Below are 22,058 nucleotides of genomic sequence, written 5' to 3' on the forward strand. Positions count from 1 at the left end.
AATCCGAGCTCCTTTTAAGAATTGGAATGACTGTCTCATCATCCGAGGTCTGTGTACATTGTAGTTTAGTCCTGCCTGGGTTTCAGCCGGGGACCGACTTCTGTTATGAGCTGTGTGTCAGAGCCAATTATTGCATTTTCAAACTGAGAGCCAAATAGCAATTTAAAATCTCGACTTTGATACCTGTCTGTGAAATTCAGATAAATGAAATGGAAATCTAGCGGGCCACTGTGCTATGCAATATTGACTGTTGCTCCTTATAGAAACCTCGATGGGCTAACCATTTTGGAATTTATATATACCTGTATAGCACACATATATTTTCTTCTCTTTATTCAGTGTCCCTTCCACTTTCTTGATTTGCCATTTTTTAAATGTTTATTTATTTTTGAGAGAGAGAGAGAGAGAGCACGAGGGGGAGAGGGGCAAAGAGACAGAGGGAGACACGGAATCTGAAGCAGGCTCCGGGCTCTGAGCTGTCAGCACAGAGCCCGACGTGGGGCTCGAACTCATGAACCGCAAGATCGTGACCTGAGCCGAGTCAGATGCTCAGCCCACCAGGTGCCCCTTGATTTGCCCATTTGTGAATTCCGCTTACACATTAGACTTTTTAGAAACTAATGGTCCTTCAAAGAGGTACTTTCTGTAATTTTGAAAATAAAACCTTAACCCCTTGAACATGCTTCTGCCTGGCTTGTGCACCTTCACGTCTGTTTCTGCAGCTGGTCCTTCTCGCTTCCCCACAACCCCTCTTCTGCTGGGGCTAGCCCCTCTGTGGCTCTCTCAGATGGCGTTCCCCACCTCCTTTCCCTGAAGGGGAGTCCCTCCTGACCACTTGCTCTAAGAGCCTGACATTCCCTTCCTTACTCCCTGGCTGGGGAAAACGTAGGGAGTGGGTGTTTGTGTCGACGCAAGCAGACTCACACTGCCTGCCTAGGGCGTAGGGTTTCTGGGATAGGAGGAGCAAAGCTTGCATGCCCGTGATCCAGTGGTACCCGGTACCACTTCTACTGTATCCGAATTTGAGAGGTAGTATGTGGCTTGCTCTGAATTAAACGATGGTAAAAGTAGGCAGCAGATCATAAAGTCAAGAGCATGATCACAGCCATTATTTATATGCTCTACACCAATGCTCACTGGCTCTCAGTCTTTTTTGTTTAAGTTTATTTATGTTTTTCAGTAATCTCTACATCGAATGTGAAGCTCGAGCCCACAACCCAAGATCAAGAGTCACACCTTCTTGTGATTGAGCCAGCCAGGCGCCCCAACTTTCGTTCCTAATAATGGTTATTTTAAAAGGTTTCTTAGGGGTGCCCGCGTGACTCAGTCGGTTAAGTGTCTGACCTAGGCTTGGGTCATGATCTCACAGCTCATGAGTTCAAGCCCTGTGTCGGGCTCTGTACTGAGAGCTCAGAGCCTGGAGCCTGCTTCACATTTTGTCTCCCTCTCTCGCTGCCTCTCTCCAACTCATGTCCTCTCTCTCTGTCTCTCAAAAATAAATAAACATTAAAAAAATAATAAAAGGTTTCTTTCCTGGCATGCCTGAGTGGCTCAGTCAGTTGAGCATCTGACTTTGGCTTAAGTTATGATCTCACAGCTTGTGAGTTCGAACCCCGCATTGGGCTCTATGCTAACAGCTCAGAGCCTAGAGCTTGCTTTGGATTCTGTGTCTCCCTCTCGCTCTGCTCCTCCACCACTTGTGCTCAGTCTCTCTCTCTCTCTCTCTCAAAAATAAATAAACATTTTTTAAAAAGTTAAAAATGTAAAAGGTTTCTGTCCTAATATTTATCCACTAAAAACTTTAGGCAAAAAAAAAAAAAAAAGAAAAAAAAAGTTTAAAAAAATGAAGAAAAGGCTTCGTAATTCTAGTACCCTGAAAAAAAAACCACTCCCATTCCTTTTTTGGTATATATTCTTTTGCCATTTCTCATACACATAGGCTAATGCAGACATATGGCTTATGTAATACACTGTTTTGGAAGTTTGACCTTCTTTTCACTTAATGTTTACTCTGATCATCTTTTCAAGGCATTAAAAATTCTCCAAGAACATTTAAAAAAAAATTTTTTTTTAACATTTATTTATTTTTGAGAGACTGAAAGAGACCGAGCACGAGCAGGGGAGGGGCAGAGAGAGAGGGAGACACAGAATCTGAAGCAGGCTCCAGGCTCTGAGCTGTCAGCACAGAGGCCAACACGGGGCTCAAACCACAGAGGCCGACACGGGGCTCGAACCCATGAACCGTGAGATCATGACCTGAGCTGAAGTCGGACCCTTAACCGTCTGAGCCACCCAGGCGCCCCAAGAACGTTTTTTTTTTAATGGTCGCAGAGCACCCGTTTGTGTGAATTAATGGTAGTGCTGTCCAGGCCGTCCTTTCTTCTTGGAAATTGTTCTTGACATTGTTGACACGGCGTTAAGATGAGCATTTCTGTAGCTGTTGTATGCAACTCTGAACATTTCCAAGGATAACGTTCCTAAAGCAGAAATGCTGAGCCAGGATTTTTTTTTTTTTTTAAAGCTTTCGACATGCAATAATATTTACTTTTTTTCCTCTCCAGACACTACAGCAACAGGAATGCAAACTTCTCTACAGCAGAAAAGAGGGTCAGAGACAAGAAAATAAGAACAAAAATAGATATAAAAACATCCTACCCTGTAAGTATTTAATATTCTGTCTAGTAATAGTCACTCTTGGAGAGTTGGATTCCTCGGCGTCCCTGTAACTTTTCCCAGGAGCTCCGTGTCTTCTTAGCAGAGCCGAGGCCTTAAGCTTTTTCGATTGTGAGCGGTTTCCAAAATCATCAAATGCGGTGGGAAAGGATGATGTCATTCACTGAGTTCCTGTGATGCTCGTGCTGGGTAAAATGGCCACCAGGCGGTCTTGAATGTGTCATTTCCTTTTGTTAATTAATTTTGTCTGCCTAAGAATGAGAATCTCAGGGGAGCCTGGGTGGCTCAGTCGGTTAAGTTGTCCAACTTCGGCTCAGGTCATGATCTCATGGATTGTGAGTTCAAGCCCTGCATTGGGCTCTGTGCTGACAATTCAGACCCCGGAGCCTGCTTGGGATTCTGTGTCTCCCTCTCTGTCTGCCCCTCCGCCACTTGTGGTCTGTCTCTCTCTCAAAAATAAACATTTAAAAAAATTAAATTGGAGCGCTTGGGTGGCTCAGTTAAGCATCTGACTTCAGCTCAGGTCATGATCTCAGGGTTCATGGGTTTGAGCCCCACGTCGGGCTCCATGCTGACAGCTCAGAGCCTGGAGCCTGCTTTGGATCCTGTGTCTCCCTCTCTCTCTGCCCCTCCACCACTCACGGTCTGTCTCTCTCCATCTCTCAAAAATGAATAAACGTTAAAAAAAATTTTTTTTTAATGTTTAATTAAAAAAAAAAAAGTGAGTATCTCAGGGCTTGCCATCTCCCAGGGGCAGGCCACACCATGACCCTCAGAGGTCCCAGACTTGTGTCCTTGCACTGTGCTGCTCAGCCCGTGCGTCTTGGGAAGACACGCCTCTGCCTGGGCCTCCGTTCCCTCTTCTGGGGAACAGGCAGCCTCCTCCCAAGGACCCGAACTGCTCTGCTCCCTGATCCTCGGAGCTCGAGTTACAGGAGATACAGGTGCATTCTACTTTGCTCCGAAGAGGACCCTAAGGGATTCGTAAAGCACTTAATTACCCAGATACTGCCTGGTAGAGCCAAAGTTGAGCCACAGGGAACGAGAGGAAGGATGGAGGCCTGTGGCGAGGACCCTAGAGATGGCACTAAACGGCTGTCGTAGCGCGCGTGTCCTGAGGGCTGCTCTGTACCGGACTCTGCACCTGTGTCACTTAATTACACCACATGTGCACAAAGCGGGTGTTCTTATTCTCCCAGTTTTCTAGACCATTTTAGCAAGATCCCAACGGGAGAACTGGCACAGGAGCCCTCACAGTCTCTGCTCTGAGCGCCACGCTCTTGGAGGGATCGCCAGAGCGGGCTGTGCAAGGTGGCCCACTGGGGTGAAGGGAAGGAACATTTAGAACTTCTCTTGATTTATATCCTGTGTCTAAAAAAAGAAAGAAAAATTTAAATCTGACATACAGATTGATGGCAGTGCATGCATAATGTATTTACCAAACTTAAAAATAGGGCATGTTTGTATATACATGTGTATATATTTCGGTGTTCAGAAACTTCACAAAGTTTATTGGGATGCATGAGCCAATTTGGTGAGCATTGCTCTCATGTCTCATTGGGTCCAAGCCATTATGTCAGGTATCGTAAATCTGTCGTGTGTGTGTGTGTGTGTGTGTGTGTGTGTGTGTGAGAGAGAGAGAGAGAGAGAGAGAGAGACAGTCTTGCTCTCTCTGCGTACATATGGACGCATACATGATACATATGTCCATCACATCCAAACGGTTATTTGAAATGTGTGTAGATGAGGATGGGAGAAAATGCAGCCATTCATAATAGTGAGAAAAGGCAATAGGAATTTGCAGAGAATCAGTCTGAGCCACAGCATGGTCCTGATGACCTTGGGGCAGCCTCATCCTGTTTATGTCTAAGTTTTCCTTTCTGCTCAGGAGGCCTAATGGAACTCATTAGTGAGATGCAGGGATGTCGGAAAAGGCAACAGGAACAATCATCTGCAGTTATGTGAAGAGAGTGTCGTTGCCTTTTCCTCTCTTAAAGGTCCCAGTCAGATGCTTCCTCTTGATTAATGTCTTATTTCTTTAGAGGTGGGGAGTGTAAGACATACAACTATATCACTAATTCCCATTATAAGATAAGTTGCTTAGGTAGAGCGCTCAGATTTCTATACCACTAAGGTACTTTTTTATTTTTATTTTTTTTTTAATTTTATTTTTGAGAGAGAGACAGAGTGCAAGCAGGGGAGGGGCAGAGAGAGAGGGAGACACAGAATCCGAAGCAGGCTCCGGGCTCTGAGCTGTCAGCACAGAGCCCGAAGCGGGGCTCGAACCCACAAACCGTGAGATCATGACCTGAGCCGAAGTCAGACGATTAACCGACCGAGCCACCCAGGTGCCCCCCAATAATGTACTTTTGTACGGAATTTGGTCAGCTGACACTATCAAAATCTTATCTGCTAGATGTTGTAGTTCAGTGTGCTTCATTAAAAAAAAAAAAAAAAGCCACCAATTTTATTATGGAAAGTTTCAAACATATTCAGAAGTGGACAGAACAGTATAAAGAACCACACATACCCGCTGCCCAGCTCCCAGCGTTGTCAACTCATACCTAGTCCTGTTTTATTTATACTCTGCTCTGCTCCTCCTCTCCCCCCCATATTATGTTAAGCAAATCTCAGACATCATGTCATTTATCTATACTTACTCTTCCTTTGGTTTTAAAAAAAACTTTTTGTTTTGAAATATTTTTAGACACAAGAAGTTATAAAAATATACGGAGGGCTCCCACGTACCCTTTAGCTTCTCCCAGTGGTAATATCCTGTATATCCACAGCACGTAATCAAGACCAAGGAATTGCTGTTGCTGCTTTGTTCTTCTTAAAGACCGCATCATGAGGCATCGTGTGGTGTTTGGCTCATTGTTGTGCTCATTTAGGATTTAATTTTTTATGTGGTTTTATCATTAAGTGAATAAAACTTGGACGAGGTTGAGGATTAACTATTTTGAAATGGCATGTCCTGAAGAGGAATGAGCACTTTTTGACTGTGGTCTCTTTTTCTTCCAGTCGATCATACCAGAGTTGTCCTCCATGATGGTGATCCCAATGAGCCTGTTTCAGATTACATCAATGCAAATATTATCATGGTAATCTTTGCTTTCTGCCATGTTTTCTGACCAGGCATGGCTAGCCATCTTTTGTGTTTTGTATTTCTTGTGACCTGAAAGCAACTTTCCAGTGATTAAAGGAATTTCTTCCTAAATTTCTAGCCTGAGTTTGAAACCAAATGCAACAATTCAAAGCCCAAAAAGAGTTACATTGCCACACAAGGCTGCCTGCAAAACACGGTGAATGACTTCTGGCGGATGGTGTTTCAAGAAAACTCACGAGTGATTGTCATGACGACGAAAGAAGTGGAGAGAGGAAAGGTACACTCCACGCTCTTCTGATGAACTGTGAAGTATCAGACATGTCAGGTTGACCATGTTAACAATTGAATAAACAAATTAGGCTTACTCTGACCCTCTGGAGGAAAGAGAGTAGAAGAAATGTGATTATAACAGGCTTTGGTGTAGTTTTCTTTATGTTCCTTCTGCTTGGGGTTCATGGAGCTTCTTGGATCTATGGGATTTATAGTTTTCTTCAAATTTGGGAATGTTTCTTATTTCTTCAAACATGGGACACCAGTTACACGTATATTAGGTTGCTTGACGTTATCCTGCGGCCCATGGAGACTTTGCTCGGCTGTCTACCCCCTGCAAAACACGGTGAATGACTTCTGGCAGATGGTGTTTCAAGAAACCTGCCCGCCCCCCCTCCCCCCCCCCCCCCCCGGTTTCATTTTGGACAGTTTGTTTTGCTGTATGTCCTCAGGTTGATTTTTTTCCTTCTGTGGTGTATCATCTGCTGTTAGGACTATTCGGTGTGTTATCTTTTCATCTTTCATCTTTCATCAGGTATTATCTTTTTCATCTCTGTAAGTTTTATTGTTTTGGGTTCTTTTTATATGTAAAAATCTCTTATTATTATTATTATTTTAATTTTTAAATTTCATTTGAATCCAAGTTAGTTAACATATAGTTTAATAATGATTTCAGGAGTAGGATTTAGTGATTCATCACTTACGTATAACACCCAGTGCTCTCGTCCTAACAAGTACTCTCCTTAGTGCCCACCACCCATTTGTTTTTGTTTTCGTTTCAAGATTGCTTTTGATTTAATGTTTATTTATTTTGAGAAAGAGAGAGAGAGACAGTGCGAGCAAGGAAGGGGCAGAGAGAGAGAGGGAGACACAGGATCTGAAGCAGGTTCCAGGCTCTGAGCTGGACGTGGCCCGTCCAGCTCTGTGGACGGGCCCACAGAGCCCGACGTGGGGCTTGAACTGATGAGCTGTGAGATCATGACCTAAGCCAAAGTCGGACGCTTAGCTGACTGAGCCACCTAGGTGCCCCTGTTTTCGTTTTTAATGCCGTCTATGTCTCTCTTTTTAACTTACACCTTTTGGACATATGGAGTATATTTGTAATAACTGTTTTAATGTCCTTCTTACCAATTCTATTATATATGTCTTTTCATTTTTCCTGTTTTTTAGTTGTCTGAGGTGGAAGGGGAAATCCAATCCCTGTTACTTTATTGTATCCAGGAGCAGAAGTCCAGAAGGGAATGTGAAAAGCCCCATCTAGTACCTTCAAAGGATTGGAGTACTAACAAGTAGTGATTTCACTGGTCATATAAATCATACTTATCATGACTTGTAGACATCTAAAAATTATTTGAAGGGGTGCCTGGGTGACTCATTTGGTTAAGTGTCCAACTTTGTAGCTCAGGTCATGGTCTCGTGGTTTGTGAGTTCGAGCCCTGCGTCGGTCTCTGTGCTGACAGCTCAGAGCCTAGAGCCTGCTTCGGATTCTGTGTCTTCCTCTCTCTGTCCCTCCTCCACTCGTACTCTGTCTGTCTGTCTGTCTCTCTCTCAAAATAAATAAACATTAAAAAATTCTGTGAATTATTTAGAATTATTCAAGCATATATTTATGTAACTATCCAAACACATTATCGTTATGGTTAAAGTTGCCTTTGTCACCATCCCTTGGCCACCCATTTGAAATCCCTGTGACCGGTGCAATGTGTATTCTTCCATGCTGTCTTCTTGGCATTTACGTACATACGTGTATGGGAGGCATTACTATAGACATAACATACCAACATTTACGTATATGCGTGTATTTATGTACCTGTAGGTGCCTAATGAAGTCTATAGTACTAATTTCTGAAAAATACCGTATGTAAAAGTATTGTCATACATGAATTTTGTTGTGCATTTTGGGCCCCACCGAAGCGAATGGTTGAATATCTACTGTTAGTACATATTGGCCTCTTTCTTTTTAGTAATTGCATGATTTTCCATGGTAAGGATATACCGTAATTTATTTCACCATTATGTGTTGAGCATTTAAGTGTCTCAGTTTTTGCTCTTAACAAGCAGTGCTGAAGTGAATAATCTTATTCTTGCTTGTGTATGTGCGCGTGTGGCAGATGTTTCTCTAGGGTAGATGTCAAGAAAAGGAAATGTTAGGTCAGAGGGTATGCATGTTGTAAATTCTAATAACTTCTGCCAAACTGCCCCCAGAGTGGTTGTCCCCGTGTACACCCCCCTCCCCAGCTGTCTATGCCAAGTACTCCTCTCCCTACACTCTTTGTGACCTTTCCGGTTTTTAAAAATTATAACATCCCACACCTACAGAGAAGCAGACAGATCTCACTGAGTAACAGCTCTGTGCGTTATCCCGAAGTGAGCCCATCCATGTGGGTTTTTAAGTTGGAAAAGTTCTGTGTTTTTGTGTTCTAGTCAAAGTTCTTTTGTAGTTACACTTTAAATGGTTTGCATAAAATTTTCATGGAATATAGCAGTCATCTGCAAGTTAAACCTAAGACAGATGGGTGATTTGGATCTTAGTGCTCTAATGTAATTTTCCTATCAGTTTTGAAGGGCAGTGTGATTTTGTAAGATTTTCATCATTGTGCTAACTAGTTTCAGCACTTCTGAAAACCTTTGAGGCTAGATCTGGTCCCCGTGAAACAAAGGCTTCCTCCAGCAGCTATGTGCAGTAACATGAGATGTTCTTGAATTAATGGACAGGGTAAAACGTCTTCCTAGTTTCTGCTTCAGGTGACTGTTACCTGCCCTACATATAGAATGGAAAACTGAGCCCTCTGTCCTGCCTTTAGTCCGCTTCATAGGAGGCTGCCTCTTCTCAGGGGACCAGGAGGCATGAAGAAAGGGTTCTTGTGTCACTTCAGAGGAATTAGTTTTCGTCCCTTTCAAGAAGAGCTGCCGGAAACTCCTAGAATAGACAGACACTGGGCTAAATCACTCTGCCCCTCTCCTCACCTCCGCCCCCACGTCTGCACCTGCTTCCCGAATATGCTTTTTAGTCCCAGATGGAGAGGATAATGGACATATTCTCTCCACAGGTGGTTCTGACAACCTGCTCTCTCAGGTCCCTCCCACCCTCCCACCATTGCACAGGAGAAAACCCAGACTCTGAATTCCTTTTGATTCCTGGGCTTTAGTTTAAAAACTGAAGCATTAGCTCTCACATTGTAGGATTTGGCTGCCAAAGTCTGTGTCAGAGTTTGGAAATCTAGGAGGAGGGCCGCGGTAGTCTGCTGATAATTCAAAGTCAGCTGAAATGTTTTCAGAGTTATGATTTAATTTTTTGTTCTCTGTTGAGTCTCTTGAGCAGCCAACAGTCACAGAATTGATTGGCCAGCAACAGCACTGAGTACCATTAATATTAAAAGTGCTTATTTGGGGATAATAAAAATTGTATCAAGTCTGTCAAAGAGGTATTGGATCTACAGAATACTGAAGAGAAAGCTGAATTCGGAATAATAATAAAAGACCATGTAAGCCATTGCCAGGCAAAAAAAGTTGCACCGTCTGTGAATACTTCTGGTCAACTTCCTTCTGCCATGCCCCCCCCCCCCCCCGCTTTCAATTGATCACTGACTTTGGGGATGCCTGCAGCTGCTCTCTTATTCATAGTTTTATAACCGAATTTCTTTGTCTTCCTAGCATGATAGCTAAATTTCTCCGGCTGATGTCTCTTGGTTTTTCAATAGGTATCTTGGTGGTTGTGGAAAGTCCACTCCCAGAAAAAACCAAAACGCAAAAACATCCTCTGCCCAGGACACATCACCAAATACATACAGACTCATCTCTCATTGAGCTACATATCTTCCTCTTTGGCAACAAGAATGATTTACTTGGTGCCATATTTTTCGGTTTGTCTGCTCTGAAGCCAGCAGCTATTACGGGCTTGGCGTTCCCAGGCACCCAGTTAAGCGAAGGTGACGTGTGTAGTAGGTATCAGATGGATCTGGATATAGAAAAAGCAGCTGGTTCAAAACCGCATCGCTGCCTTTCGGTGCTGGAGCTGTTCACACTTGGGTTAGATAAGGCACGGAGTCCTCCTACGCGGGTACGGAAGCGAATCAGACAGTGTGGCTCTTTGGGCAGCCCATCCATTTCTAGAGTGATTGCTTGGCTCCCCTGTGGAGTGACAGGCAGATCCCTGGAATCCAGAATTTAGCGGTGGCTAGGCAGAACCCTCAAACTGGCTAGGCCCTCACTCTGCGTCTTTGGTTCCTTAGAGGTAAATAAACGATCCTCGACCCTCTTTTCACATGCATCTTAGATCAGACGACTCTGCAAAGGCTGACTTCTCTTCCCCCTTGCTCCCCGGCTTTCCAAGCACCTGCTTTTTCTTACTCGAACTTGTTTTTCCCTTTCTTTGAAACTCTAACAGATGCCAGACAGGGCATTTTCTTTAGCTTGGTTATTAAGCAGGACTCGAACATTTATTTTCTGCTGGTTTGGGCTTTTCATTTCAGAGTTCACAGAGATTAACTCTTTTTTCTGATCCCTTCCAGAGTAAATGTGTCAAATACTGGCCTGACGAGTGTGCTCTAAAAGAATATGGGGTCATGCGTGTTAGGAACGTCAAAGAAAGCGCCGCTCATGACTATACGTTAAGAGAACTTAAACTTTCGAAGGTTGGACAAGTAAGTATATTGTCGTATTTTAGAGACTTTGGTAGCTGGTTATGGTGTGCACCAATCCGGGGTCATGGGGTTACCCACGTTTGCGTGTATCCATGCTCTCGTTCGCTCACTGGTCGGGTGCTTTCTGTGTACCAGATGCATACTGGTACAGTGGCAACAAGACGGGTGCAGTTCCTGCCCTCAGAGCCTAGGGAGATGGAAGGTTAAAAAATAAACAACCAACTAAGCTTTCCGATTGTGCTCAGTCTACAAGGGCTCCAGGACGTTTCGGTAGAAGTGACTGGGTACCAGAAATGGAGTAATCAGGGAGATTGCTGTATCAGAGTAACCTCTCTGAGGCTGTGTCACTTGAGCTGAAGGTGGGGGAGCCAGGCACCTAGAGCGTCTGGAGAGGAGTGTTCCAGGTGTGGGAGCAGCAGGTGTAAAGCCCCTGAGGCCTGTTCAGTGATCAGATTCCACGGCATCAGATCTTAACCGCACGTGGTTTAAGTTTGTTGCCGAAGTGACTAACTTTACAAAACGGTGTTGGATTTGGATTCATTTTAATTTCATGATGAGAGGGGACTTACTTCCTAAGGCCTTTTGGGGACACAGAGGCGAATGAAGCCTTTGTCCTCAAGGAATTAAAATCGCGTAGCCGTGAGAAGCCACAGGAACAGATAGCCGCGCTGCAGAGCGGACGCGGGCTGTAACAAATCCGAAGTGCATGGAATTGCAGAGGCTGAGCGTCCTTCTAGCCGGGGCGTCAGGGAGACTGTCTCAGAAGAGGCGGGGCCTCCTGAGTGAGGTTTCCGCCGGAGAAGACGGTGGAAAGAGGGCTCCCAGAGGGAGGTGTCCCCGTGAGCCCTGGCACTGCAGTGCAGATGGAAGGGGCACGGGATTTACGGGGAGTGAAGGCAAGTGAGGGATGGAGGGGATAGACTGGAGAGAGGCCGGGACCAAGTTGGGAAGTCTTAACCCTCATGTTAAGAAATGCGAACCCCATGCGGTGGTTAGCCCCGGAGCTCATGACGGTGATCGCACCAAGCGAACGCACACACAGAGCCGCGTGCCGGGAAGGTGTCTGACAGCCTCGGGTGGGGAGGCCAGGCCGGGTGGCCCGAGTGGCCAGCACGCCTGTTAGGAGGCCGCTGCGGTGGTCCGGGTCTGACGGCCTCCCCTCTAGGTCAGATCCCAGGGACTCTGGCAGTTGGTCTTTCTTGTTTTGCTTCTTATTCCCGCCTTTGGAAATGAATAGCATGTAATATGCCAGGACAAACGTGGAAGAGGAGTGACGGACATGACGGGTGCCTTGAGGTGGCGCCTGCAGGACGTGGGGCACAGTTGGGCAGTTGGAGGAGGAGGAGGAGGAGGAGGAGGAGGAGGAGGAACCAAACGCAGCGGGCGGTGGTGCTATGACGAGGCCAGAAACGCTGGCAGAAGGTGTGCAGGATGGCAGGGCTTGAATCGTCCAGGTGAAAGGTGGCACGGTGGACAGAAGGGGACCTCCTGGAGGTAACTGAGTAGAAGGGGTTTGGCGACAGCGTGGACAAGGGTCGAGGCCGGCGCTAAGGATGACCGCCAGTTTTCTAGCGAGAGCGTGGGGTTGGTGGCCGTGGATTTGAGGGGGGAGGGAGGGTCGGCAGCCTTCTGGACACGCAAATTGTGAGATGCCTTTGAGACGTCAAAGCGAAGATGGCAGGGAGGCAGGAACGGAGTTTGGGCGAGGAGAGAGGTGGGACCCAGAGCATCGTGGTGGGTGGAGGGTTCGTCCTTCTGTGACAGCAGAACGGGAAGAGGAGAAGGTGGCCACAGATGCGGGTAGAGGGGCTGAAATGGATTTTCTCTCTGTTCTCTGTGAGGCCAGGCCATCAGCTGGGAATCAGAGACGAGCTGTGTGGGAAGGTGGAAAAAGTATTGACTGGTAATGTAGTAATAGCAGAGATGAGGGGAATCCAGCACGATTTCGGGCAGTGCTGAGCGCCCTGTTGAGGTGGCGAACGTGAACACTTAGTGACACCAATCCCTGTTCCTTAGGTACAAAACAGAGAAGGTGGATGGTTGGTTTTGCCCAGGCTTGGGGCTTTTCCCGGGGATGGAGTGGATGGAGTGAGGGTGGAGGGAGGGGAGGGATGCAGTGGAGGGGATTGTCAGCATAGTATGTGGCGCCCAAGCCCAACGAGGGGGCAGGGGGAGGCGGGTGGAGAGCAGACGAGGGCCCGGCAGTCTGCTGAGTTCCACGAGGTGGTCAGGGGACCAAAGCGAACTGGAAGCCCGGCCAGTTGCTAGAACTTCTGATGTCAGTGGGGGTGTGGTTCTGCTGATGGTGGGGTGGGGGGAGGTTTACTCCGCTGCAGAGATGGAGAGAGAAGCTGGAAAAGCACAGCAGAAGCAACAGAAATGAAAGAGATTTAGGGGACGCTAGCCAGAGATTCCACGTAGGTGTGTTCAGTTTTAGAGCTAACCGCCCATCTTTCTGTTATCAGGCGTTTCTGAGTAGCAGGTGGATTTTTCTTCAGTTTTAGTAATAAACCATCCATATTCTTGTTAACAGAGATTTTTGAACAACAGGTACAGGAAAGTTTGGCATTTGGGTTTGTGTTTTATACTGGTGGGTTCAGGTGCTGACACGGGACAGACTATTTCTCCAGAATTGCTGGTCACGTGTTACCTGCTTTTTATATAACACGTTATATTTTTTCTTTAAAGTGCTATGACACGATCTCATTTAAACTCCTAACTGCCTGGCGGAGATCTCTTGGGACAGAGGTTACCAAGGAGGAGGAACATGGATGTGCAGGGCAGCTGGGTCTCATTCCCTGACTGTTCTGTGACCCATGTGGCCCCTGAGCCTTAGCAACTGGTAACATTAAGAAAAATTTTTATCGTGGCATCGGTAAATGAAATGCACGTACTTCAAGAAAAGCTCTTAGTTCTGGTTCCTATTCCTTGGATGTCTTGAAAGTCACTGGTGGTGGACCCTGGCTTAGTTATTCTCTCCTTTAAAATCTCCTTTAAAATGTCAGTAGCTTGGGTTGCCTTCAGATCCGTAGCGTGAACATGTAGCAGTGAACAGAGCTGCTACAATGGCCTCATCTGGGTAGATCCGGAACGCGGTACTTTTGGTCTTCTGTACTCTTTTTTTTTTAATGTTTATTTGTTTTGAGAGAGGGGGAGAGGAAGAGCGAGAATCTCAAGCAGGCTCTGGTGCAGAGCCCGATGCGGGGCTTGGGTTCCCGAATCGTAAGATCGTGACCTGAGCTGAAATCAACAGTCGGACGCTTAACCAACTGAGCCCCCCAGGCAGCCGGTCGTCTGTAGTCTTGACCTTTATTAACGGCCCCTCTCCTTAGACGAGCATCAGTGGCTGAGTCCTTTGCTGCTGCCAAGTAGTGGCTGTGTGTTTATCGGTCTTGTTTAATCCTCACGGTAGTTATTGTGAGAGAGCTTATTATTCCCATTTGCAAGTGAAGAAATTGATGCTTAGACATGTCTGGAGACCACAGTGATAATGAATGCTGGGATTTGGGCCTAAAACCCAGCCTTCTGATTGCAAAGCCTGTCTTTTTACCTACTTTGCACTACACAGAAACTTAAAATACCGTGATACTATAATAAAAGTGGACGTTTTGGGGAAGGGAAGGAGGGCTGGGTATAAAAAGAGAAAGAGGCAAATGTGTCTTGAGGGGATAGCTGTTCTCTCATCTGCTGGGAAGAGAGCCCCAGGACCCAGGGGCCTCAGCTGCCTCTGGAGTTGAGCTACGCGTGGAGGAGGAGGGAAGGAGGCATTGCCTGCCGCTGAGGATTCAGAGAGGTGATGCAGGTTGTAGCTTCCTGAGGAACGCGCTGCTATACTGGACATTTTGGTTTGTGTCAGAAGCAGAGACTTGCCTCCAGGGCTGCTCAGCCAGATCCAAAAGGAGGAATGATCTGGGAAACTTGCAAAGATGACCTTTAAATGGAGCAGTTGGCTCACATTGGCTCTGGGAAAGATCAGGACGGGGCGATTCCTCAACCCCTTGATTTATTTAATTCTTTTCTGGTTTTTCTTGGCTCTACTCCAGGGGAATACAGAGAGAACCGTGTGGCAATACCACTTTCGGACCTGGCCGGACCACGGAGTGCCCAGTGACCCCGGGGGCGTGCTAGACTTCCTGGAGGAGGTCCACCATAAGCAAGAGAGCATTATGGACGCGGGGCCTGTGGTAGTTCACTGCAGGTGACTGGCCCCTGCCACCTCTCCAGGCTGCAGCCTGGCCTGTCTCTTAATGCCCAGGGCTTGTTTTTACCTACCGACCCCCAGCTCTTTACCTGTGAGAAAAATTTAATCTCTGTTCGAGGCATGCATAAACTGCACTGAGGGACACTTTGCCCCGAGAGTGAATTTCTCCTAGGTCCTGTGGGACTGCCAGGAATTGGTGGTAGCAGGGCAGAGGGGGGAGCATCATCCTTATTCTCAGGGAGCTCTTATGTAGTCTCGTAATGTTTGCTTGTTTTTCCATTTTATTTATTTCTATTTATTAAAAATATTTTTTAATGTTTATTTTGAGAGAGAGAGAGAGAGAGTATGCACAGGGGAGAGGGAGAGGGAGAGACAGAGAGAGAGAGAGAGAGAGAGAGAGAGAGAGAGAGAGAATCCCAAGCAGGCTCTGTGCTGACAGCCATGGCATGGGGCTCGAACCCACAAACCATGAGATCATGACCTGAGCCGAAATCAAGAATCAGATGCCCAACCGACTGAGCCAGCCAGGTGCCCCCAGTTTCCTTTTTTAATATAGTGACTTAGGATTCATCACTTTAATTATGGCTGTATTCTCTTCTGCCACAGAAATAAGGTGCATGTTTTCCCGATAATATACTTGTTTACTTTCAAGGTTTTGGACCACTCCCCACACAGGCCTCCGAAGGCCACGCCCATGGCCTCTCGCCACAGTTTACAGCCTCTAGTGCCCACATCTGGGCTTCATGGTTTTGCTGGGGCAAGTTTAGTTTCCCAGATCTCATCCATGTGTTGGACAAGTAGCTGCATGTAAAACTTAATTCCCTTTTTAAAAAGCTGGTGGGGCGCCTGGGCGGATCAGTCGGTTAAGCGTCCAACTTCGGCTCAGGTCATGATCTCATGGTTTGTGAGTTCGAGCCAAGCGTCGGGCTGTCTGTTGACAGCTCAGAGCCTGGAGCCTGCTTCAGATTCTGTGTCTCTGTCTCTCTTTTTGCCCCCTTCCCTGCTCACGCTCTGTCTCTCTGTCTCTCTCTCTCTCAAAAACAAAGAAATAGTAAAAAATTAAAACACAAAAAGCTACTGTTTATTGAGCACTTGCTGTGTGCCGGCCTCTGTGCTTTGTGTTTTGCATACATTACTAATGTTTGATGCACATAACAAGCCTGTAAGGCATATACTATCATCCCCATTTCACAGATGAGGAAACTGAGGGTCCAGAGTGTATGGGACTTGCCTCAGGCACGTTGTACAGGAGAAGCTGGGCTCCAAGTATGGGTTGGACTAATTCCCAAGCCCTCTTAGCTAATCTATTCTCAAATACAAATAGACAATCTTATAAATACTCCCAAGAGCAGACATCGTTTCTGTTAATATTACTAGCTTGGTTTTGAGTCTGAAACCCCCATGAATGACTCCATTGTCATTGCTTTGTCCTTCTACCCACAGTGCTGGAATTGGCCGGACAGGGACGTTCATTGTGATTGATATCCTTATTGACATCATCAGAGAGAAAGGTAGGTCATCTGGAGGGCAAGAAGCTATAGTTCCTGTTTTTAGTTTATGGAAGGAAAATGCTGGTGAAAATAGCCTAGGGGGGAATCCGAATGTTAAAACATTTTCACAAAATCTAGGCTGAGGACTTTGACTTCCAGTGTGTTTGCGAGGGAACAAACGTGATTCTGTTTGACTCTCGACATAAAACGGAGCCTTGGAGCTGTGGGTCCCAGTGCTGTGGTCTTTTGCTGAATATGCAGCGGTGGTCTTTGCCCACACCCCTCGTCCTGGCGGATGTTGTGGGGGTGGTGCCGTTTGGAAAGTGGGGGGTTCCTGACCTCCAACACCTTCTCAGCTAATCTGGGATCATTTGTATCGCCCAGAAGGCCAGTGTAGCCCTCGGAACACGTCCAGTTGGAACATTTGCTTTATCTCTGCGTCTGCCAAAAGTTGTGCGTCTTCATCCGGGCCCTGCAGTTTGTCCCGGTGCTTCACGGTGTTTGCTTTGCAGGTGTCGACTGCGACATCGATGTTCCCAAGACCATTCAGATGGTGCGGTCTCAGAGGTCAGGGATGGTCCAGACGGAAGCTCAGTACCGCTTCATCTACATGGCCGTTCAGCATTACATTGAAACACTACAGCGCAGGATTGAAGAAGAGCAGGTATGCGACCCAGAGGGCCTGGCGGGCAGATTTCCGTCTTCTTCCTCTGGGCAGGTCTCCTACGCTCTCCTTTTGAGCGGGATGGGCCCCTGAGAGCCAACTGTCACTGTTTGGGAATGGGAACCTTGTTCCCAGCCAGGAAGGGCCTCTCTCAAACCATTCCCTGCTTCACAGCTCTGACTTCTCAGGACAGGGTACCGTGGGGATGGGCGCCCTGCCATCTTCCTGGCCTGGCTGACTGGGCAGCGGCCACGTGGAAAGGTTAGGACTTTCCCAGGCAAATCCCAGGACTTTCACATGGCGGGTTTGGAACCGAAGGCCTCGACGTCTCCAGCCTGTTCCAGTTTTGATCCGGGCCGTCTTTACCCTGATCCCATCTTTTAAACGAAATGCTTCACTCTTCATTTGCACACAGCAGTTTGAACCATCGATTTGGTTGAGTTGGAAACAGTGAGATTTCAATTTTAATAAGCCATGCATAATGAAGAAGAATGTGGAACTGGAGCCTTTCCATGTGAAGCTATTCATAACAGACACAAAGCTGAGTTAATTAGAAATCCGCTGAGAGGAGGGAAACGAGACTGCTCTTTTGGGGATCTGTGCTTCTCCCCTCCCCTCACCAGCCCCGCTGCTCCGCTGCTCCGCTGCAGACAGGCCTGCTTTACCCTGTTCGTTGCCTTCCAGAGAACTCGGCTTCGCAAAATGGCATCTGCCAGCGAATCGAAAGACTTGTAGCCGCGTTATCAGAGCCTGGTTAGCCAAGTAAGATACCTCTTAGTTAGCCTAGGACATGCTCAGTTCACGCGGAGACACTGGATTGTTTCATTGTACAAAAAAACATCTTCAGAGACAGTGTAGGTATCGAAATGTAAGGTCAAATAATCAACAGGTAACTGGTTTCGACCTTTAGTGTGTTAAATCCGACTTGGTGTTATGAACAATTTAGATGGTTACTATAGGCTATTTTCTCTTTGTCTTCCAGTTATCCTTAATCTGGGCCAGGAATAGTTAAAGCATAAAGTTGCTCACAGAGAAGAATCTCGTACTAAATACAAAGAGAATGTAGCACAGTTGGTACAAACTGGAGAATAGTCAGGAATGTCTTGAAGCATATAATGTAATCTTGTGTGGAAAAGCTGGGGAAGGAGCTCTCTCTGTTTCATTCAGAAGGTTTGGTATTTATCCTTGTTCTGGAGACTTCAGGCACTTTCTCTCCCAGCCTCTATAGCACTTCAGATCTTCTCCTTACCACATCCAGTCTCTCTGACCCTGAATCTCGAGTTGCAATTTGGATTTAGGAGCCTCTTTAAAAATACTTTTATTGCTGCCCTTTTTTGGGGGGTCAGGAGGCAGTAGACAAAAATGTCCCGTAATAATTGAAGAATCTAGAAACCGAATGTCCCTGATGATCCCACCCCAAGAGTGCTTGCATGCATGCATTCATTCAGCCTGTATTTTTTGGGACCGACAGGTGCCAGCACTGTCCTCAGCACGTTAACTGCTATTTGGTCTAAGAGGCTTCAGAGTCTAAAAAATGTGTTGACTTAGATCATTCACTATTACTTACTTTTTTACTTTTAATTTTTTATGTGTATTTATTTTGAGAGACAGTGCACATGCAAGCGGGGGAGGGGCAGGGAGAGTGGAGAGAGAGAATCCTAAGCAGCCTCCAGGCTCCGCACTGCCAGAACAGAGCCTGCCTCTGGGCTCAGTCTCACGAATGAGATCATGACCTGAGCCGAAATCAAGAGTCGGCCGCTTAACTGACTGAGCCACTTAGGTGTCTTAGAGTATTCATTTTTAGAGACTTTTTAAAAATTAAAAAAAATATATTTATTGTTTTTTGAGAGAGAGAGAGAGAGAGAGCGAGCGTGCAAGGTGGGAGGGGCAGAGAAAGAGGGAGACAGACTCTGAAGCAGGTTCCAGGCTCCGAGCTGTCAGGCTGATAAATTTTTTAGAATTTATTTTTTAGAGAGTGAGAGTGGGGGAGGGACAGATAGAGAGGGGGCCAGAGGATCCAAAGAAGGCTCTGCACTGAGAGCAGTGAGCTCGATATGGGGCTTGAACTTACAAACTGTGAGATCGTGACCTGAGCCAAAGTTGAACTCTTAACCAACTGAGCCACGTGGGTGCCCCCAGATGATTCATTAAACACATTTTTTTTTAATGTTCATTTTTGAGACAGATATAGAGCAGGAGCGGGGAAGGGGCAGAGAGTGAGGAGACACAGAATCCTGAGCAGGTTCAAACTCATGAACTGCGAGATCTCGACCCGAGCTGAAGTCGGCCACCTAGCCGACTGAGCCACCTAGGCGCCCCTAAAAATAAGATCCTATAACATGTGGTTTTCTGCATTGTACTGTTTGGTTCTGTGCTCGAACTTACTACCTGATTTCGTCGTAAAGTAAGAAGTACCTTCATCTAGTAGAAAGCTTAAGTGGTAGACTTAAACAGTAAAGCCTTCTGAGTTTTAAATTGAGCAGAACGATGAAACTCATTCGGGATCATTGATTATTCTTCTAAATGCCATCATTTTCAAAATTCTGAAGAGTGAAGGACCTTTGGGAATGAAGGAATTTGCTGACAAGGGTAAATGAAGAAAGACAGTAGGTCAGGGACCGGCGGGCTGGGGAAGGAAGCAGGAAGTAGCGACAGCATTAGGAGGAGGAGAAGCAAAAAAACAGGTGGTCGTCCAGGGGAAGGTGCGAGTGAGGCACGTTTTCAGATTGGCTCCTGTGTCCCTTTCACGTGTCCCTATCCTTTTGTGTTTGAGCACTTGCTCACTTTCTGGCATGCAAGATGCTCCGGGCTCATCTTCTGTTTCCCCTCTCCTAGCCTTTGAATTGGCCATTTTTCTGTGGAGTCCCAGTTCTGTTTATTAAAGACAGGTATTTAAAATTGAAGGTTTGGGGGGGCACCTGGCTGGCTCAGTCGGTAGAGCATGCGACTCTCGATCTCAAGGGTTGTGAGTTAGAGCTTATTTGAAAATAAAATTTTGGCTCAGTCAGTTGGGCTCAGTCGGTTGGGCGTCCGACTTCAGCCCAGGTCATGATCTCACAGTTCGTGGGTTCGAGCCCCACATCGGGCTCTGTGCTGACAGCTCAGAGCCTGGAGCCTGCTTCGGATTCTGTGTCTCCCTCTCTCTCTGCCCCTCCCCTGCTCACGCTCTGTCTCTCAAAAATGAATAAACGTTAAAAAAAGAATTTATTTAAAAATAAAATTTTTAATAAAAACAAAAATAAAACGAAGGTTTGGGTGTTGGGTATGCTTGTTGCTACTGGGTATTACTGCTTCTGGGCCCTCTCAGTGGACAGTGCTAGGAAATAACGTCTGTATCCTAATGCACATATGCACAAATACCAATAATTGTCACTGTATCTATGTGTATATATATATATAAGCTAAACCTCAGTGCATGTTGATGTCTCCGGCTCTCATTCAGTACCCCAAGGCTCAGACTAGCCTTCCCCTTGCTAATTTGTAACTTCTCTTACTGGGGGAAACCTGGTTCCCATGATCTACAGTTTATTTGCTCATTTGCTCACCCCTAGTATGCATGCGAAATAGTCTCAGAGCTGCTTGCCTGTACCCCCATGAGAATCATATTTACCATGAGGGCAACTCTTGTTTGAGGGAAATAATTCCACATCCCGCATCGAGCATCCTTTGCCTGCAGCGTAGAGACTCTGGGTGGCGTTCTCTGAGTGCATCGTGCTACAGGACAGAAGATACCTTTAAGAGTTCTGTAATCAGGGGCACCTGGGCGGTTTAGTCGGTTAAGCGTCTGACTCTTGATTTCAGCTCACGGTCGTGAGATTGAGCCCCACATCTGGCTCTGCGCGGAGCGTGGATCCTGCTTGGGACTCTCTCTCCTTCTGTCTCTGTCCCTCACCTGCTCCTGCGCTCTCTCTCTCTCAAAAAATAAATAAATAAGCATTAAAAAAAAAAGAATTCTGCCATCACCAATGGGCCAGGATAGAAATGCAGCAGTGCTAGATTTCGGTTGTCGCCAGCAAAACTGAAGCTGGCCGGTGCTGGCAGTTAGCATCCGGCTCCTTCTCTTTCATTAAATGTTTCGTTGGGTATTACTCCTTTAAGAAATATTTGGGTGCCTTTTGTGTTCCAGACACTGATTAGATGCCGAGGATAGAACAGAACAAGATAGACGTGGCTGTTGCCTCAATAAAACTCCAGTTTCACCAGATGGAAAGTTTGAGTTACCATGACGCCCTTGTCTACATTTGTCCTGTCTTTTTTATTCATTTCCCTGGACTTGTGCTTTTCACACATCTTCCTCAAGCTCCTTGGTGCAATCAAGAGGCCTTCTCACCTTCGTTCATTCATTCCTGCATCCATTAAAATAGGCTGTGCCGCGTGCCAGGCTCTGTGCTGGACATTGGGGCTGTGAGTGGTCATGTTCCTGAAATGGAAAGAAAGCTGTGTGGTTGGAGTAGAGGGAGTTGGGTGGGGGCCGGGGGTGTCATGGGTGGGATTGGGAACATAAGCAGAGATCTGATTTTGAGAGCTCGGGGCTTGCAGGGCATATTAAAGATTTTAGACTTTATCCCGAGGGGAATGGGACGTCACCGAGGATTTTGAAGCAGGGGAGTGACATAAAAAGGTCCTCGTTTTGAAAATAGGGCCCTGGCTTGAGAGTGAGGAGTGGGTGTGGGCTGTGGGCTCTGGGCTCAAGCAGTTGCAGGGGGGACCAGTGTAGGGGAGAGCTGATGACGGTTTGGACGGGACAGTGGGGGCTAATGGTCAGCACAAAGAGAAGCAGAACCGGTAAGATTTTGTGATGAGATGTGGGCAGGAGTCAAGGTGTTTGTAATCCTGACATTTGAGCTCAGAACATTCTGCACAAGTATCTTGTTGCTCTGTAACTTAGACAAGAGCATTTTCATTTGACCCTTTCTTCCTACTCCTGGCTTTTGGGCTTTTTTTGGGTAAATTGATATATGCTTTATTTCATAGTCTTAATTTTTTTTCTTAATTAAAAAAATATTTTTTA

The 22,058-nt window shown here is 46.4% G+C and overlaps 1 protein-coding gene across 2 annotated transcripts in view; it reads left to right on the top strand.

Annotated features, from left to right (window-relative positions):
- The window catches only part of PTPN11 (protein tyrosine phosphatase non-receptor type 11), a 79,790-nt gene that overhangs the window by 46,446 nt on the left and 11,286 nt on the right, over positions 1–22,058 (top strand). The window contains exons 7-13 of one of the 2 annotated variants that reach the window (XM_043557651.1): positions 2,562–2,658; positions 5,695–5,774; positions 5,898–6,056; positions 10,561–10,692; positions 14,724–14,890; positions 16,337–16,404; positions 16,896–17,047. In XM_043557651.1, coding sequence (XP_043413586.1) covers positions 2,562–2,658; positions 5,695–5,774; positions 5,898–6,056; positions 10,561–10,692; positions 14,724–14,890; positions 16,337–16,404; positions 16,896–17,047 — 855 coding nt within the window. The remainder of the gene's footprint in view (positions 1–2,561; positions 2,659–5,694; positions 5,775–5,897; positions 6,057–10,560; positions 10,693–14,723; positions 14,891–16,336; positions 16,405–16,895; positions 17,048–22,058) is intronic. The other variant, XM_043557652.1, reaches the window with a different exon arrangement.

The sequence above is a fragment of the Prionailurus bengalensis genome, chromosome D3 (genome assembly GCF_016509475.1).
Source record: "Prionailurus bengalensis isolate Pbe53 chromosome D3, Fcat_Pben_1.1_paternal_pri, whole genome shotgun sequence".
Classification (NCBI taxonomy): domain Eukaryota; kingdom Metazoa; phylum Chordata; class Mammalia; order Carnivora; family Felidae; genus Prionailurus; species Prionailurus bengalensis.